This window comes from Manacus vitellinus, unplaced genomic scaffold (assembly GCF_001715985.3).
Source record: "Manacus vitellinus isolate BGI_N305 unplaced genomic scaffold, ASM171598v3 scaffold_30_pilon, whole genome shotgun sequence".
In the NCBI taxonomy this organism is placed as follows: domain Eukaryota; kingdom Metazoa; phylum Chordata; class Aves; order Passeriformes; family Pipridae; genus Manacus; species Manacus vitellinus.
Genome location: NW_021940291.1, coordinates 5,993,333 through 6,012,490, shown reverse-complemented (window position 1 = coordinate 6,012,490; position 19,158 = coordinate 5,993,333). Strand labels below are relative to the sequence as shown.

Below are 19,158 nucleotides of genomic sequence, written 5' to 3'. Positions count from 1 at the left end.
GGTCAGTATGATGCACGAAAGTGCAAAGGAAATGGCAATCTAGATGTCTTCAGACAATGTTTGCTCATCATTAAATAATAAAACTTAGCATGGATTATGAAGCATAAACCAGTTCTTAGTCCGAATTTTCAGAGAAAAATATTCCTCTCAGGGCATCAGGTGTACAATTTCTGGAGCAGTTTTTACATCCAGCTGCTCTGTGGCAGCTTAGCCTCGATCTCTCAGTGTGAGGCAACTACAAGTGATACTCATAGTGGAGGGCAGGGGATTTGGAAATTGGGATCTTACCTGTATGGAAGAGTTCCTTTGGAGTGGCAGTCAGTGTTCCTAGCAGGGTTGTGCTCCTGTTGATACGATGAGATCTGACAGTGTTCATGGCAAGAAGCTCCAGGCTTTGCAACATTGTAAGGTGGCGGCACACACTGGTACAGTTGGAAAGAGCAGACAGGTTTCCTGAGGTGCAGCCTTTCTCCAAACATCAACCAGCCAAACCTGTCTCCCCCCAAAGCACCTGTGGAGCAGAACTGAATGGGGCTCTGGCCCATGCGACATGAAGATTTCGTTCAAGACTGAGATGCTGTGTAGTATCCCAAGGAGCAAAAGCACTGCTGTTGATTTTGAGGATCGTTATCCATAAGGTATGAAAATACCCTATTTGCGTGCAATTCTTGCAGATATTTACCAGTAAGCTGTTTTTCTCCCTGAAACTTTGTGACTTTTATTTTATTTTAAATTGCTGGAAAAATCCCCAAACGGTGCTATTTGGGGTCTCTTCCTGTCGAACTGCCCTGGTATGTTTGTTTTTCTTTCCTCATACTTAACTTAGTGCTGAAGTTGAGTCTTAAGAATTTTTTTAGCTACTCTCTCCGACTAAAGATCTTAGTACCTATAGCAGCACCCTGTGACTCTGTAGTTGAATAGAAATATTTAAAAAGGCTACACAAAGACATCTGAGTTGAGGTCTGAGCTTGTCTGGTTTGTGTCTTTAAGAAAAAGAGATATTTTAATGGCAGTTCTTCATCATAAACAAAGGAGTGTTGTATTTGAAATAATGGCCAGGATCCTTCACAAAACACTTGGAGATTTATGTATAAGAAATGGTTTCATTAGCTAAGATAAATTTGATATTGTTCTGTTTGTTTTCCAAGCTGCATTGAGGTCTTTTGATCTAACTCAGGCATTCCCGAATGTTTATGTCTCACTTTATGTTTTAGTTTACAGAAGTAAGAAAAATGCTTTGCTTTTACTGTGTCTCAGAAAGCTTTAGTTATTTTGTGTATATGACTCTTCAATGTCTCTTACTGCTTTTTCTGCTACAGTCTTCATATTTGTTCCTATTTCATGTATTTTGTCAAATCTAGTGATAAATATTAATTAAATTAATATTGGTCAAGTTCATTGAGGAAACTTGACTGGAAAGTGTCTGAAATGTGTTATCAGCTTTTCTGTGAGGTGGCTTGAAGTCACGTACCTGGATGGGAAGTGGCTTCTCTGTACATTTGGGAGATTTGTTTGTAGAAACACCTTGACTGGTATCCCTGTTTGAGGGGTGTGTGAATTCCCATTGTAAGTATGATTGTTTATTCATGAGATCGTGGAAACTTGTCAGGAAAGCCTTCATTCATTTATTACTTTCTGTTGGTAGGGGGACACTTGGGGTATGGTGTGGGGCTGGAGAATCCTTGGAGTGTTTAATGAGCAGCTTTATGTATTTAGAGATGAGATTGACTAAGAACTGAAACCGTCCAGGAGACACAATAGGTTGTTTCTCATTGGATTTAAAAAGAGAATAACTTTGATCATTTCAAAAGCAATGAAGCCTGATGCTCCAGTGAGAAAGGAGAGTGGTAATTTATAGCCCCCATTAAGGAAACAAAGACAAAGACTGAGGGAAAGTTTCATTCTGAAGATTTACTAATGTGTATAAACCACTCTTGCAACTAGAAATAGCTTGGTATTTCTCACAGAACAAAACAAAGGAGAAAGGGCAGTGAAATGGGGATGGGAGGGAGGGCTGGAAAAGAATACTGCCTGCTTTTACTTGCACTCTGAAAGGTCAGACATTATTTAGGAAATTGTAATTTCGGTGAATAATGTATGAGCCACTTTTACCTACCAAAGGAGGGACAGCTGTGGGAAATCCCTAGTTGGGAATTGGAAGTGGAAGGTGTGGGCTCTTGTTTGGCCTTCAGACGGGGATTCACGCACTGCAGTGGGGTGTAATTACACAGTAAAAATTGTAATACCGTGTTTTTGAAGAAACACGAGTGAGGCCGGAGCGAGCTGTGTGCGTTTGGGCTGTGACAGGGTGCCGGCACACAGAGTCTCTGCACGGGCTTGTCTCCGCTGCAGGAGATGATCTCCCGGGCCGCGGCAGAGCGGGGAGCCCCGGCTCGGGCGCAGTTGCCGCTGGCACCCGCAGCCTGCGTGTGAGGTATCCGTGCTCCTTCGGGAGGCACCGGCTCCGCGGGACACCTGTGTTTGGGGCGCTGTGCAGGTGTGCGAGCGCCGGTGCCGGCTCAGGGAGGGGGTTTTCCTGCGGGGTGGATGGGGCGGTTCGCGTGCCGTAGCCGGGCAGGGGAGGCCCGCCCAGCCCCTCGCCGCCCCGCGCCCGCCGTGGGTGCGAGGCGGGCCGGCGCCCGCAGACACCTCCCTCCCTCGGCCGCCGCCTCTCCCGCCCGGCGGCGGCAGCAGCAGCCAGCGCAGCCGCCGCAGCGCATCGATGGGGTCCGGCGGCCGCCGCGGCGCGACGGGGGCGAGGGCGCCGCTGCTGCTGCTGCTTGCTGCTGCTGCTGCCCGCGCCGGCGGCCGGCGCTGCCGCCTGCCCTGCCCGTGCCCCCTGCCCGCTAAATGTCCCCTGCCCTGACCGGTTGAGTGCCCCCAGAGCCCTGCCCGGTGGAAGCCCCAGCCCCTGCCCGGTGACTGCCCCAGCCCCCTGCCCCGGTGAGGCCCCCAGCCTCTGCCCGCTCGCCTCATCCCCTTTCAGCGGTCCCCCGCGGCCTCCCCGGCGCTCTCCCCTCATGGTCGGTGTGCGCTGCCGGGGCAGGGGGAGCGCCCGGTGGGGAAGGGAAAGGGAAGGAAGGGCGGCCGTTCCGAGTGGGGCCGGCGGGACCGTCCCGAGCGGGGGGGTCGCTGCTCGCAGGGCGCTGCGGGCTCCGCGGTGCGAATGCCGCTATCCCTGCTTTTCCCTCTCCCTCGGGACCGGGACGAGTCCCGGGACAGGGCACCTTGGCCGAGGGACCGGGGTGTAAACTGCGTGTGCCGCGGGTGAAGCCGCCTTCGGTCCCCGAGGAACGAGCCCAGCGGTTCTCCCGCAGCCTCCGCCGCCTCCTGCCAAGTTGAGGGCTGCGATGTTTGCTCACAGTCTCGTTCCTCCAGGGTCTCTCTTCGGCTCAGGACACTACCAGTGCAAGGGGAAATCTCGCTCCCTGTGCCTACGGATTTTTCCTAGCCGTCCTTTCCATGCCTCTGCGTGCATTAGTGCCGGGGCTTCTTATTGCGGTTCTTTCCCGCACGCTGCAGATCACAGCGGGTTAATGTGGAAATAAGACGGTAGAGCGGCTGTCTCGCCGCGGGGACGAGATATAGTTGATATCTCTGTGTAACGTCTTTTAGGGAAGCCCCCTCCTTGCTGCGTGTTTTCTGGGACCCCTCTTGCCAGGGCAGGTGTGCCCCACTGGCTCGGGCTGGGAAGGGGACAACTGTCCGTGTCGGGATACTCAGCCAGTGCTTGTGCCTGATGCTCCTTCCTGCCCGCTGTCTGTCCCTCCTTGCCCATCCTTTCCTTGTGCCCCACCTACCTGAGTCCCACTAGCTGAAGGCTCCTCAGCCACTCCTGCACCCCTCCCTGCATGACTTGTTCCCTCAATTCACCACCTCCTGTGTTTTTTAATGGCTTGATTTGAGAGGAGATGGATTCTGCTGCTCTTCCCAGCTCTTTTCCACTGTTTTCCTTCTTCTTGCTTTCTGGTGGCGGGATTGGGCACCCCATCACTGCTACTGTAGCCCAGTGCACCTGAGAGCCAGAAAAGTGCTGCTGCTCTAGCACTGGCTCTTTGCCTTGTCTCCCACTGCCAAACCCCATTAGGAGTTAAAACTGAGTGAGCACTTTCTGCTCTTGGCAGCTGCTGCAGTACCTACAGGCATATTTTGTGACTGGGGGAAAGAAAAAAAAAGGCAGGATGAATGCTATAATTGTAAATGGGAAAAGTGCTGGCTGAAATTCCCCTTTGGAAAGTGATCCCCACTATAAAAAGTGGCTGACTATTGAAGTAGTCACCTTCTGCTGATGCTCATGCACCACTCCTTGTTTTAGGAGTCAATTTTTATACCTGTGTGAGGTGTTGTTTCAACAATTCTCCCTTTTAGGAAGAAAAATCTTCCTCTTTCTGTGTTTCAGTTCTCTTCTGGTGTATGAAAAACTTTTGCTGATGTCTTCTGCTGCCTGTAACTTTTCTTCCTCTTCTTCTGTTTACACTTCTTCATCTCCAGGACTTCTTCCTATTGGTGTTTCCCTTTCCCTTCATTTCCTGTGCTCTGAAGTTTCCACCTGGATATTTTGCTTCAGTATGCTGTGCTTTGTGATGACTGGCCAGGTTGTTTGGCAGTGCTGCTCACCAGATACTATTCTTGTATTTAAAAAAGTTATTTTTGAATTATACATCTCTTTAATGGTAAGTCAGTCTTTTAACATGTTGGTAGTGACTTTGAAAGTACATTTCTATCAATTCTGCTTGTTACTTTAAAAACCATTTGGCTTCCTGCAAATGGATGTGATCAAGAATTCTTTCAATAACTGTCTTTTTTTAATCAGAAAGATGAAAAATCTCTGATGAATCTCTGTAAAACTGTCAGCTGAGTTTCATGGAGCATCTGGCTGGCCCATAATAGATTGTTTTGGATCCATTTATAAATGGGTACGAGAGCTTATCTGAATTGCACACAAATACATCTTTATGCAGGTAGAACATTATCTAAATTTAAGTGCAGATATGGTCTCTGCATGTTTCTGTCCTGACTCACAAATACACACAACATGCAGATGCACACCACAAAGATGTGCTCAGCCTTGTCATCTCGTCGGGGATGTATGCAGGAGACATGCCCTGTTCTCCTCCTGCTGACACCCCTTCTGAACCTGCTGTCTTTTCACAGATGTGGATGAGTGTGCCCTGGGGCTTGACGACTGCCACCCAGATGCTATTTGTCAAAACACCCCGAAGCTGTACAAGTGCATGTGCAAAGTGGGTTACACTGGTGAAGGGAAGAAATGTGAAGGTAAAGTGATTGGAGCACTCTGCTCTGCCTGTGTCAGCATGGAGTATTTCTAAAAAGATAGAGCCATTAAGAATAACGGTTTAGAATACAGGGGATGATTTTAAATCAAAATAGTCATTGTTTCTTCACCTGATTTACTGCTTGTTTACAAAATCATAGGCAGGCAGTTGGCATGGATTTTCACCTAGTCATATCACTTGGCCTGATAATTAGTTTGTTGTTTAACCAGCAGCCTTAAAAACTGTAAGGTAAAGCTGCAAGGGAATCTCAGGGCACATTGTCAGTCTTTAGAAACATACAGCCAGTAGTGTGTTAAATGTAGTCTATTTGCAAGACAATGATGATTTTGGACAGCAGTTGCTGCTCACATTTACGCAGTCGCATCTCTGTCTATAACGCTCAAGCAAACATCCATCACACTGACTTTTGCTTTATTCCTTAGACATTGATGAATGTGATAACGACTTCAATGGAGGCTGTGTCCACGAGTGTTTCAACATTCCAGGAAATTACCGCTGTACTTGCTACGATGGCTTTATGTTGGCTCATGATGGCCACAACTGCCTGGGTAAGGAGCGTGCTCATGAGCAGTGTGAGTGGTGATGCTGACATAACCCTTTAGCTGCATCCATGGCTACCTGCTGGGCTGGATCAGCTCAGCTAGAGAATGCTGCATATGGGACAAAGGAGTTCCAGGTACTGATGTACCATCTCAGTGTGGCTCTTTCCCCCTGTATAAATGAGGATAATTATGCTATACTTCTGTTGAGTGCATTGGGTTTAAGCGTATGAAGTGTCATCTGTTATTATGCTAAATGAGTTTATATAGAAGAACATGTGCTATCATTATCCTCTCAGTTCCAAAATTGGTTCAGGATCAGTTGTTAATTGTATTTCCAGGCTTAGAAATCTTCTCTCTCATATATCTATAATGTGGGGGCTTCTCACTCTTACTCTGTCTGAGTACTTAATGAAAGCAAAGGATAATTTTGAATGGACAGTAGCTGTAGATGATGGAGGCCATGCAAGAACAGAGGGACTAAGCCAAATGCTTGGAGTTTCCCTTGGTGGTTAGTGTGAAGCAAAGTACACAACTCTGGAAGTGTTTTCAATCCTGGCAACACTCCATTGACCCTGCATGAACACGCTCTGTCCGACCATCTTTTTCTTTTCTTTACTAAAGACCTCCATAGTTTGGTTTTTTTTTGTGTGTGCCAGCAGGTGAAAAGCTTTAAAAATGGGTAACGAGACCTTGTGGCTTTGCTGTGATAGTATTTTCCAGCACAGGGGTGCAGCAGTGTGCAGGAAGTACAGAAAGGTATGAGCTGTCAGCCTGTTGGCAGCGTGGTGTGCTGCTGGTGTTACTTCCCTGGGACCCAGCCTCGTGTTGATGAAGCTGCCCTGCTTCCAGGACCCAGGCTAGGTACCCTGTGTAGTTCCTCCCTGTGCTATCTGTCCCATTTGCTTTTTCAGAGGTGGCTCAGTTTTTCCCTGCTGCTGCACTCAATATGGATGTGCCTGGACATGCCTCCATGCCCATGTCAGTCAGAGGGAAACTTGCTCTCACAGCATGATTATAATAGGTAGTTAGCTTGACTGGGGTATTTCCCATTAATGTATGGCATATCAGATGGGGGATCAGACCATCCCTAGGCTGTATTTTTTGCTGGGACAAATCCTAAAAGCTCTGGAGTATTCTGTGGGGTTGTGTTGGGGTTTACCTTCTGGGAACCTGTTGCATGCCCGCAAATTAACCTTGTTACAGTGTAGGCAGAGGAGAGGATGAAGTCACTGGATTCCAAATATTTAAATAAATTAAGCAGAGAGGGAAACAAAATATCTGCTGATAATTTGAAATAATAGAAAGTCCATCTTATTTTTGCATTTGTGTAAGCACACAGTGGAGTTCAGTTGAGGTTACCATGAAGAGCTGTTTTCAATGAATGCATTGTCTTTTACAATGTCACAAAAAGGTATATGTATATTTTGTACCCAGCAGCCCCTCTAGAGCATACTTCAGCTGACTTGCTTGTGATCAGTGAGACCTAGACATAACTTAGACCAAAATTTACCACCTGCTAAGTTACTGGGAAGCTGCTCAGTGTTGCATGGCAGACTTCTAAAATAAAATAAAATAAATGTCACCGACATACAACAAAGTTTTTACCACTGACACACCAATTTTGAGATGTGATGTAAATGTTAAATAAATATTTTGGCATGCAGCAAATTGGATCACATCTTCTCTTAATCTGCTTATTTACTTTGTTCACGCCAGGGTTGCCCTCCTCTCACCCCTATTTTTGAAGATCTCTGCTGTGTGCCTGGGTTTAAGCCAAATAGACAATTACTTGTTGGAAAGAGATGATTTTTTTGAAAGCTATCCAAGGTCTGTAAGACAGAAACATCTGCTGGAGTTCAAATCTGTAGCACTAAAGACTCATGGTGGCTGTTTATTCACGATTGTTTGCACATTCACATCACTGTAGAACTCTAAAATACTCAGCTTCTTTGTGATGGAGATATGTCAGCCGCTCTATTTCTACAGCAGGTCACATTCTTTTGCATCCAACTGGCTTACTCACTGCCTTCAGTAGACATTAAATCTGTTGTAATACTATATTATGCTTCTTACTAAAAGCCTCTCTTTCTCCTTTTTTAAAAGACAGCTGTTTTCTGCCAGAAATGCTACAATGTTAAATTAAAAACATTGTACTATGAGCCAGGAACAATGAACAGAACAGGGAGCTAACATGATGTTTTGTATGAATTTGCAAATGAGACCAGTGCTTTGCCTCAGCAATGTTTTGTGCTGTTTTTAAGGGACTGAGCATTTTTACTTCCTGTTAAAATTGGCATCTCTGAAAATTAGGGTAGGAAAATTAGTTGCTGATAGTGGTTAAAAAAACCCTGTGCTTATTAAGGGGTAAAATTGCAAAGAATTGGGGATTGGGATGAGCATCCTGTTGTTCTGGCTTAGCTGAAGTTTTTCTACTCTTTGGTTCTCTTGCAAGCAAAGCTCTTCTGTGTTCTCTGGTGTTGTTGAAACTCTGAATATTGCAAAATCAACTTTAAAACTGTTTCCAGAACTTCTGCTCTTGCCCTTGACTGCAGTGAGGCAACATAGCAGCAGCCTTGATGATAAGTGATGATGACCTAGACTTGAGGAGGAGGATGATAAATCAAACTGAGCTTATGATGTTCTGATGAACAGATGTGGTGTGTGAGTTCTAGCTAGGGTGAAAGTAAGGAGCAGGGGATAAGTTTTGAGCTACATTTATTTTGAGATTTGTATTTTTCTTGTTCTACTTTTGCTTCAGAACGGGGGCTTTCTGGTAAAACACCTTTTATAGCTTGGAAGGGTTTGGAGCCAATGTTACATCCCACTGAGCAAGACAGATTCGTGTATGGTTGCTCAACCTAGATGAAACTGTGTGAGGCTCTGGGGTGGTGGTGCCACCCAGCTGCACTGAGGGGCAGGGAGTGTTTCTGTGGGTGGTGGAGAGCCCTGTTTCTGGCTCCACTGAGGCTACTCTGCCTCAGCTCAGCCAGCAACCCTGGTTAGTTGGCCAGCATTTCTTGGGAGCCCTGTGACCACTTGGGCAAACTCCAAACAGGGGAAGAGCAGCAGCAAAAATGTACTTTCCCAAGGATGACAGCACAACAACAACAGGATAGCCTGGGGTGTCTCAGCTGCCTGGGTGGCTACATGTGGAGTCGATGTCTGTCTGTGTGCACCCCGAGTGTATTGGTGTCAGCACAAAGCTGATCCCTCTCTTTTCCTCTCTCTTTCAGACACAGACGAGTGCATGTTCAACAACGGTGGCTGCCAGCACGTTTGTGTCAACACCGTGGGGAGCTACGAGTGCCGCTGTAAGGAAGGGTTCTTCCTGAGTGACAACCAGCATACCTGCATCCACCGCTCCGAAGGTACCGGCTGCTGCCCTCCGGGCACCAGGCAGCAGTTTCTGACAGAAGCTGACTGCAAAATCTCCTCAAAAGCATTTGTAGGTTGAGGTTTTCAAAGCTGTGAAGTGTCTTGAAGTCCTCACTGCTCTTAAAAGGAACGGGGTGTCAGAATCTTTTAAGTGGCTTTGAAGACTCTACATCCCTTCTGCCTCTTTGATCCCACCTGTATGTCTGCAGTGTTGCTTGTTAAAGGTTGCGCTGCTCTATTCCCAGTGTACTTGATGCTCTGTTGTGCAGCTAAGCTGTGTCCTGATCCAAGAAATGACAACAAATGGAAGGACATCAAGTTCCAACCATTTTCATGGACTTTAGTTACAGGACAGTACCTGCATTACCTTCAGGTACCTTTTAGATTCCCTGTGCAGTGTTTAGGTTTCAGCTTAGAGATTTATTGTTTGTCAGCCCCAAAGGTATTCAAATCACGTTCTTTGTTTTGAGTGAAACCTTTATGAATCGACCTTTGAGGGATCAGAGAGTCTTGGATATCTAATCAGGCATCAGATTGAACAAAATTATTTTGGATGCCCTCAGGGAATACTTTAAAGTGGTTGCTCAGATCAGGGAGTTGTCCATTGAACTGTATGGTGAAAATCTCAGTAAGAAGTATTTAAAGCTGCAAAGCTTTCTTTAATCTATGGCTTATTGCTGGCATGACTGTAAGAGGAATCAAAGCATGAATAAACAAATCTCACTTTAAAAATCCCCATAGTGAAGAGATCAGCATTTATCAGCATCTATGGCCATCCACAGATGAGTGTTCTGAGGTGGCTGTCATCTGACAGAGTGACTTGATTCTTTGTTTGACTTAAGAATTCGTGTTCTCAGCTTCTCTGGTGCTGGTCTTGGTCTCGAGGGGATTGGGTGAGATCTGATGATTCCTCAGGCTGTTGCCCAGCTTGCCACTGCAGGGGCTGAGCCAGGAGTGGGGACAAGCAGGAAGGCTGCAGTGATGGGACAAGGCATTTCCTTTCATGTTGTCTTGCCAGCAGTAACGTGTGTTTGTGTGCATGCATGGATGATGCACCTAAGGATGAAAATTGGTTGCTTGATCTCCTTGTCTTGTCTGATGCCAAGGGAGGAAAAACTTCCAACTCTTTATTTATACTTGCTGCTACTTGAGTACATTCTGCTCTCCTGAACTAACAACAGCAACATTCCCTGTCATTAGTATTTGTTCCCTAAATTGTACCTATGGAATTAAACCTCTGCTGTCTTGTTTTTGAAGATGCAGTTAATGTCTCTTGCCTTTTTTTTGAAAAAAAGGCTTTTTTTTTTTTTTTGCACAGTACCAAATTACCACTAAATTTGGAGATTTTTCTTTGAGAAGAAAAATGAAGAGGGGAAAAAAGATCCTTTTTTTTTTCTCCTAAAAACTATTAAATAAAATATATTTTTGTAAAAACCAATCTTAAGGAAGAAAAACAAAGTTTTTGCATTAAATGCTTTTTTTTCCTTTTTCTTGCTTGTTTTGCTTTCTTTAAAAGCAATTTTTTCAGGTTATCGTGCTGTGACTGCTTCCCTCCTGCCTCCCCTCCATTACTGTAAAGCACTCTGTGGAATTCCCCACTTTTTTTTAAAAAAACTTTTTTTTCCCTTGGATGTGCAGGCCTATTGTAAGCCCAATCTCCCAGCTTTATCTTTCCCCTCACTTTGTTCTCTGCTTTTCTGCTCATTGCTGGGACTTCTGTTCTTTACCTTGTGCACGCATCGTTCAGTGTATGTACTTTATTAGTTCTCTCTTGAGACCTCACAGCACTGATCAAAGCAGCCTTTGGCACCTGCTGCCTGGACCATCTATTCAGTTTTGCTTCTTATCTGTAATACATTGGAATATTTCCTTCCCTGTCTTCCAGCCCAATTAAGACTGTTCATACATTAATGCCTGGGAGACCTTCCTTGTGGCAATACTGGCCATTAAATACACAGGAAAAGATTGAACTGGAAAGTTAAGACAGGAAAAAGAGAGAGGCTTGAGGCTCTTGTATTCCTTCTGAGGAGCAGTTTAATGGGGGAGCCTGAAAGTCATGTGCCCTTCAAAGTCTATCTATAACTCTCCTCGGGGTGACTTGTCACCTACTGTGACATGGGACTCAAAATCAGGTAGCTATTAGAGGAGAGTTTCGTAATTAAAGTTGATTTTTTTTCTTCTGTTGTGACTGTGTTGGTCTGAAGCACAGGGGTACTCTTGATGGTTCTGCCTAGCCCCTGCTTAAATCACAGGAACTGAAAGTGTCCTGGGAAGTTGTGCACAGTCCTATGTTTTTTTCCTTGTCTATCAGCTCTGAACGAGCTCTTCTTCATCCACACATGGGAGAATGAATTTCTCAGCCTTGGGAGGCTGTTAAAGTATCTGGCAGGACAGCCATGCACATGTGTCTTATTTCTGTGTTTAACTTGCACCATATTAGAGAATACAAAAATTTGAAAGACAACAGACATAATATACGTATTACATGTTGTGGTTGCTGTTGCAGTGGATGGCAAATCTTGCTGCTCTCCCTTGTGGTATTTCACAGGCATAGCTATCTGCTTGTTGGGCTGAATCAATGGCAGTGAATGGGATCTGCAAGAGGAAAGCCACAGTTGAAATCCCTGTGTGGACTGAAAGCTTGTACGCAGGGCACTGTCTCAGCTGCTGCTTTTGGAGTCCTTCTGAGTGTGGAGAACAGTGATAACTGGAAAGTTTTTTGGGAAAAGTTGCCATAACACAAGTGTAGAAAGCGTGAGAAAAGAGTTAAGCATTCCTGGGATGTCCTGTTCTGCTGGCTGTGCCAATGGTCCTCAATATTTACCTTTTAGAGGGTGCCTCTGAGAATCTCTGGTAACTCTTTGTACAAATACATCCTCTCCCACTGTCCTGTTGAGTCCCTGTCTGAGTGAGCCCTAAATGGAACCTTAATGCTCTTAGCAGGTTGGGAATGTTGTCTCCACATCTTCTGTGCCAAAAAAAAGAGAAAGGTTTAAACACAGATCATACGTATAATAGATTAACGTAGCATGACCTGATAGGGAAATATTGTGCTGGCTTTTCTTGCCTGGATTTTGCCAGGGATGAGAGTCCTCAGATAACTTTCTGGGTAACTTCAAAAAGGTCAAGAAAGAACTTCAGAAAGGACTCATTTGGCTTGGGATCTTCTCGACCAGGCAGTCACTGGATGTGGCTCTCTTGGCTGAGTGTGGCAATCGAGGGTCATCCATCCAAAGATACTTGTGTGTCAGTTGGGCAAGATCTCGTGCAAGAGAAATTGTGTGTCTGGGAAGCATGTGGTGGGATTTGACCAAAATTTGTTTGGGGTTTGGTTCTGGATCACAGTCTGCCATTGCAACAGCTTGGGAACAATGTGACCTGGGAGGCTCTGTGTCCGTGAAGGAGTTTGTAGTCCCGCAGCATTTATGACTTTAAAGACATCTCTTTAAAACAGCTTTATAAAATAAGGCTGAGAGAACTCTTCCACCATGTTTGGAAACAAGCAGCAACTTCACAGTAAATGCTAGAATGTGTGGCTGCAGGTATCTTCTGTGAAAGGCTACCTTTTGGGTCGGCTACATTTTGGTGGGTTTGGTCAAGTAACTTGTCAAAAAATGGGTACTTTGTTGTTAAAATGCATCCTGGTTTGGGAAGTGCAGTTTCAGCTTTCTGTGGAGACCTGATTGAATTCTGCTCACTCAGAACGGAGCAATCCCAAATGGAGCATTTAAACAGTTTGTCTGATGTCAGTGAACTTTACCAAAGTACCTGCTTGAACAGTTTTCTTTTTGGTAGCTCAATAGAGACAAAAGAATAACTTTGTTAACAGAGACTAAGCTGCTAATTCTCTTAATGCTCTCTAATGCCTCTGAGCTAACAGACCAAATCATATTACATGCTTAAGACCAGAACTTTCCCTGAAACACTGGTGTTAATGAGGGTAATTTGTGGCCTCATAGGTTGACTGTTCCTTGACTGACACAATAATGGATGACAGCTTTCATGTGGGCTCCTTGGACTGTGTCTATGTGCTGCAGGATTTGAAGTCTCATTGTCTTGTTGGACTTCTGGAGAGTCCTCACTGTGGGAAAGGAATCAAAAAGCCAGTAGAGCAGAATAATCTGGGCTCTGCAACGTCCATTCTTTTGTTGCATAAAGCTGTCTTAATAGAGAAAGGATACTGTAGCTGGTGCTTAGATGGTGAGAATAGCAGTGAAGAGCAGGGACCTAATTGAAGTGTAGTGGAATAATAGTGACGAACTGACCTCTGCTTGACAATGCAGCGGGTTTGTTTCATTTAGTAATAAGGCTGCAAAAAGGGCTGTGTAAGTTTAAAAAAAGATATAAGGTGTGGAATTGTTCACACCATCCCGTTTTAGATTGGGTCACCCTTTTTGTTCTGCCTCTCATTGTGCATCTGCTCAACTCAGTAGAAGTTCACTGAGGTGATGTGGGATAAGCTCTTGCAGCCAAAGTATGTTCCACTTAGTCTTCTCAAATGAAATGTTGTCGCTGAGAAAGAGCATTTTGGTGTAACTTGTCTCATTAAAGCCGAATGGGCGAAGGCAGAGAATTTTATGGCAAAGGTGTGTTCTCTGTGTATCTGAGGAGACCATTCAGTTGTCTTCTCTCCCGATTTTGGAGTACTATTAGGGGACTTCATCAAAAAACCTGTGGTATACTGTTGAAAGAAAAACTCTTTATTTAATTTGGTCTAATAATCCTATTTGATAACTCAGCCAGCTGCTCTATGGTTTTATGTTCTGTGTGCACAAATTGTGTGACCATCTTGCCAATGGTAAAGGCATTGATTTCACTGAACCACGGGATAGGTGAAGGAAGTTTTTACAGTAGTTTTAGGAACTATTTCTCCCTGTTTAATTGTCTGTGTCGTTTTGCAAAGGCCAGACAAAACACTCTGGCAGTCATTCTGTGCATGAACAGCTTGTAACTGTCAGAGATAAAAATGACAGAATGTTTTTAGGAGGTGCAGCAAAAGGAATACAGTCCCTAGTGTCACACTGCTTTTTCATTTGGTTAAAGCAGGCACTGGCACTAAATTCTGTCTAGTTGGGAAGGTATGTAGAAATACAGAACACTGTGATAGTCCTCAGTGAGTTTATTTTGAGTGGTATTCATTGAAATCAGAAAAAAAGGAAACAAAATGGTTAACAAAAAAGAGAATTGACGTACAGCACATGTACAGTCTGCACGTCTGCCTGGTCACTCCTTGGTCACTGCTGAGGAAGGCTATGACTTTGGAAATCTGCTTTGAAGGCCAATAATTGAACTTGGGATGACTCTTGCTACTGTTGGCTAAACATTCCTTTGTCTGGTGGGTGCTCTTTTAAGCAGAGAAATAAGAACTTCACTTTAGACTTGGATCTTGCCAGATATCAGCTGCCTTGCAACTTGTATAAAAGAAATGAGGAGGTTTTATGAACACCAGTGTAAAGTGAGAGCATTAGATGAGAATGCGGGGGCTGCACAAATCTAGGGATGTTGCTTTTTGACCTTGCAGTGAAAACATGGGCACAGAAAAGATCACAGAAGGAGAAACCTCGGGGCCACTGACTTTGCAGGATGACTTCTTGCCTTTCCTGTCTGTAAACTGAAACGTCTTGTCCTGACACTGTAGAGTCTTCCCAGAAGTAGCAGGCTGTAGTCTGTGTGTGTGTTGAACTGACTTTGTTGCCTGCACACAGAGATGCTGAGGATGCTGATGCTCTTGCACTTGCCCTGTTTTGCAGAAGGCATGAGCTGCATGAATAAAGACCATGGCTGTGCCCACATCTGCAGAGAAACGCCCAAAGGAGGAGTTGCCTGTGAATGCCGACCAGGATTTGAACTGTCCAAGAATCAGAGGAGCTGCATTTGTATGCAATATTCTGCATATGCTTGTGGTTTCCCAAAGTGAACAAATAGTGTTCTGTTTGCAGTGATGTGGGATTTGGTATGTTATAGCTAAAGTGGGATGACACACCTAAGTTGTGTGCATTTGAATTAAGATAGAATCAATGCCTTTTGTGGACACTATCACACCAGTCTATTAATTGTTATGGTGTCTGTAGTTTGGGAATTGTGCCATCATTCATAATGGCAGGAAGTTCAGCTCCACAAGAGAGTGCTTCAGTGTAGCAGAGTTCCTTGGGAAAGGGGCATGTTAGGAAGGTGCAGATGGTCAAATGGCGACAGAATTTCACACTGTCTTTCAAAGATGCTGGAAGTACTTGTGAGATGTGAAATATATTTTCTTCCTAGTAACATGTAATCATGGAAATGGGGGCTGTCAACATACGTGTGATGATGCTGATAATGGGCCTATTTGTGGATGTCACCCCAAGTACATCATGCATGTGGATGGGAAAACCTGCCTGGGTCAGTATACGGTGGAGGGAAGTAGTTTGATGTTGATGACCAACTCTAAGGTGGTGTGGGGTTGCTGTGTGTTCATGATTAATGCTCCTCATAATAGTATGGCTAGAAAATGTCAAGGAATTCAAAATTAAGAAACCTGTTAGTGTTGGGTCCAGGCAACTTATTCTTCTCTGTGTGAGTAGCTACCTAATATATTGCAGCCTGCAATTATCACTGGTCCCTCTGAAGCACAAGGCCTGCCACTAACCAAAGAAGGCTTCCTTCCCTCTAGAGTATTTTAGGTTCAGTTTCTCGTATGGCGTGAGCCAGAGTGTAACCAGGGAGTGCATCTGTTAAAACCAGAACTCTGAAATCAATTAATGTACAATTTTTGCAAAGCAGTTATCCAGTAAAGAAAGTACATAAGATTTATAAACTCTTACAGTCTCTGGAAGAGTTTGTTGTCTGTTGATTGAAATCAAATGCTTAGACATAACTGGCTAGTCCTTGTATTTGTTCATGATAGATGATGACAGTGTGCTCTTAAGAGAACAGTTCATGACAGTTCAATTAGTTCTTTCATCTTGTTGCTGTTTACTACATCTGTGGCACATCTTTTGTTTTGTTAAGAATACTGAAGCAAACATGACTTGTAAGGCAGCCACAGAAGCAGAGTATTCTTATGGTTTTGACTGAAGAGTCTTCGTGATTTTCATTGCTACTTTCTTTATAAAAATAACTTGTTTCTGCCTAGTCAGTTCTGACTGTCTCTGATGATTCAGCATGCGATGCAGCAGTTTGCATGTGTGTACATATTGAAAGTCAGATGAGGTTTCTGGTCAGGGTACCTTTACTCATTGGCTTTTTTCGTGTTCCTTACAGAGAGGGAAGAGGCTGCTGTGGAAATTTCAGAGGGGAACACCACAGCAGCAGCTGATGTGGACAAGAGGGTGAAGCGACGGTTGCTTATGGGTAAAAGCACTGATCCAAAATAATTCTGGTGTTTGTTGAAACCATTTGGATCAAAGAATTGGTGTGGATTTGTTTTTGGTTTCGTTTTTTTTTATTGTAACCATCAGCTCTGGACTGATTTCTGCCTTTGATGCTTCACTCCCTCTTAAGGAAATAATTTTCCATAATGTGTTAAAAACTACATACATTGTTTGTGATGGTCAGTGGGGAAGTATCAAGAACTTGCCCTTGGGCTGTGTCTGTGTGCTGCAGTGTATAGTTCCATGGTTCTAATTCACCTGGGAATGCAGTACAGTCCCTTCTGTGCTACAGTTTTAGCCCTTTTTTTAGCCTAGATTGTGGAGGAAGCAGTGTTTTACCTGCTTCTCTTCAACTGAAAGTATACTTCTGTGTGGAAGAGAGTTGGGCCTAGTGGTAAATTGCATTTGGAAGGACACGTTAGGGTGCAAGGCCATCTTATTATTCCTAGAGGTGTTCCCATCTGGCCCAAAATGCTAGTCTCCAGGAGTCTGTCACTGCAGGGAAGGCACTGGCATAAGAAACAATCACTGTGGTCTCAGGGAAGCTGGGTCAGTGGATGTCCACCTCTCAAAAGCCCTCTCTTCATGCAGTCGGGGTGATTTGCTGTGCTTGCTGGCGCTTACTTCAGAAGTGGCATGGAGGCTGAGAAAGAAGCTACCAATAGTGTAGGGCTAGCCCTGAGCTCCTGAGTCCATGTTTAGACACCTAAATAAATATCCTGGTTTCCAAAAAAAAAAAAAAGAAAAAAAGAAAAAGACATTTCTGTGGAAAGAAGAAGAAAGAAGATGTACTCTGTCTTCCCTTGGAGGTTGGACATAGCCTCCCAATACTGAATGTGAGATGAGAAACTGCAAGGGAACTAACCAATACAGTTCTCAAAACTTGAGAATGAGTGGCATATGCTTGATGCTGCAAAAAACTAGGATACAGAGCTAGAAAGAGAGAATTTCAAAAAGCAGACATAAAAAATGTTCTCTGCAGCTCTCTCAATCAATATGTGCTATGTAAAATTGCATTTGTCCAGCCAGTGAAAAGGCTGTTAGACTGACTACAAGAAGATGGATGCCAAAGAGTGAGTTACTTCTGTTTAGCTGGATGTGAAAAAACATGTTTTGAGGGTGTTCACTAGAAAGGTTTGGTGAGATTTAGACATAGTTTGAATAGGGGGAAGTTAGACCAACAAACTTCGTTTGAAATGGCAAAAAGGCACATGGGTTACCATTGTGGGTGTTATCCACCATGACTGGGGGCACAGGTAGGATGGGAAGGTGTGTTGGGAGGGATTTAAGAAAATTGGTTTACTAGTGCCAGGTGTAACCAATTGTCTGAGCATGGGTGGGAAGCGTCAGAGGATCAGCCAGGACTGAGTGTGGGCATAAGGAGACAGACTGACAGTAACAGGTTCATCATCAAGGAGCAGGGTTTTGTGTTTAAGGACAAGAATACCCAGTGGGCAGTATCTTAGGTTGTAGAGTCTCTGCAAAAAACCTGGAAATAGCTGAGGCAGGAGTTTTGCCAACACATGTTTTTAGTAGCTGCTCGTGTACACTAGACTAAATCTGTTCAAATAGCAGTGTGCTTGGAACTGTGCCTCGTGTCTCATGATGTTTCCTGTTACCACTATAACATCCCTGAGCAAACTTCAGCTTTATCTTGTTGGCCAGAAACGTGTGCAGTAAATAACGGCGGCTGCGATCGCACGTGTAAGGACACGTCGACCGGAGTTCACTGCAGCTGTCCCGTGGGATTCACACTCCAGTTTGATGGCAAGACATGTAAAGGTGAGTTTTATGACTGTAGACGTGTGCCTACCAACACCTTGCTGTAAGGTGTTAATCTCCAAATGAAGGTAGTGCAGTGTGCAGAGGAAAGGCAGTGTGTGTAATCTAACCAAAGAAAGGACTGCAGCCGGGGTGGAGGTGTGGTTTGCATCGCATCAGGTGTACCATGTGCAGAGAATCTCTTCTGCTCTGCCCTCCCCCTCAGCACTTCCACCTCATTTTTCACAGGTGAGGTTTGGTAGAGGTAAAAAAGGGCTGTGGTGCAGTAGAGGTCAGTGCTGGGAGAAGTAGGCATGTAGGTGCTTACAGGTATACAGTGCAATAGTCTGCTGTTTTACCTGCAGTCAGATGGGTATTAGAGCAGTTTGCAAGTAAATATCAGTGTGCAAATAGGGATGTGTTTTATAAATATATACTGGTCCAGGCGGCTCTAATGAGAGTACTGGCAAGGAGCAAAGGGACAGTTGTTAGAATATACAGTATATTAGAATACATTTTCCAGTGATTAGATGTTAAGACTGTTCTGCTAAGCAAAAATGATGAAATCCCCATGCATGAGTCAATTAATATTAGATAAAGGCCTCGTTCTAATATTGGCATGAAAAGGATGGGGTAGCTCAGGAATCTGCCTGAGATTTCTGCTGGGCTCACAGAGAGGAAATGGAGAGAATGTTTAAAATGCTAAAACCTTTTAGAGAGCGTTGGAGTCAAAGTGCTTCCAAACAGAACTTAGGGAAATGGTCTTTTATGAATACATATACCCAAATGTAACTGACAGCAGTATGTTAAATGAAAAGAAATAACACTGTCCTG

General features: G+C 44.4%; 1 protein-coding gene across 1 annotated transcript in view; it reads left to right on the top strand.

The window, feature by feature from the left end:
• The first annotated feature begins 5,035 nt into the window (after nt 1-5,035).
• The window catches only part of SCUBE2 (signal peptide, CUB domain and EGF like domain containing 2), a 38,685-nt gene continuing 24,562 nt past the window's right edge, over nt 5,036-19,158 (top strand). Inside the window, exons 1-8 of the mRNA XM_018075956.2 lie at nt 5,036-5,087; nt 5,155-5,277; nt 5,720-5,845; nt 9,073-9,207; nt 14,965-15,090; nt 15,476-15,592; nt 16,454-16,543; nt 18,229-18,345. Coding sequence (XP_017931445.1) covers nt 5,036-5,087; nt 5,155-5,277; nt 5,720-5,845; nt 9,073-9,207; nt 14,965-15,090; nt 15,476-15,592; nt 16,454-16,543; nt 18,229-18,345 — 886 coding nt within the window. The remainder of the gene's footprint in view (nt 5,088-5,154; nt 5,278-5,719; nt 5,846-9,072; nt 9,208-14,964; nt 15,091-15,475; nt 15,593-16,453; nt 16,544-18,228; nt 18,346-19,158) is intronic.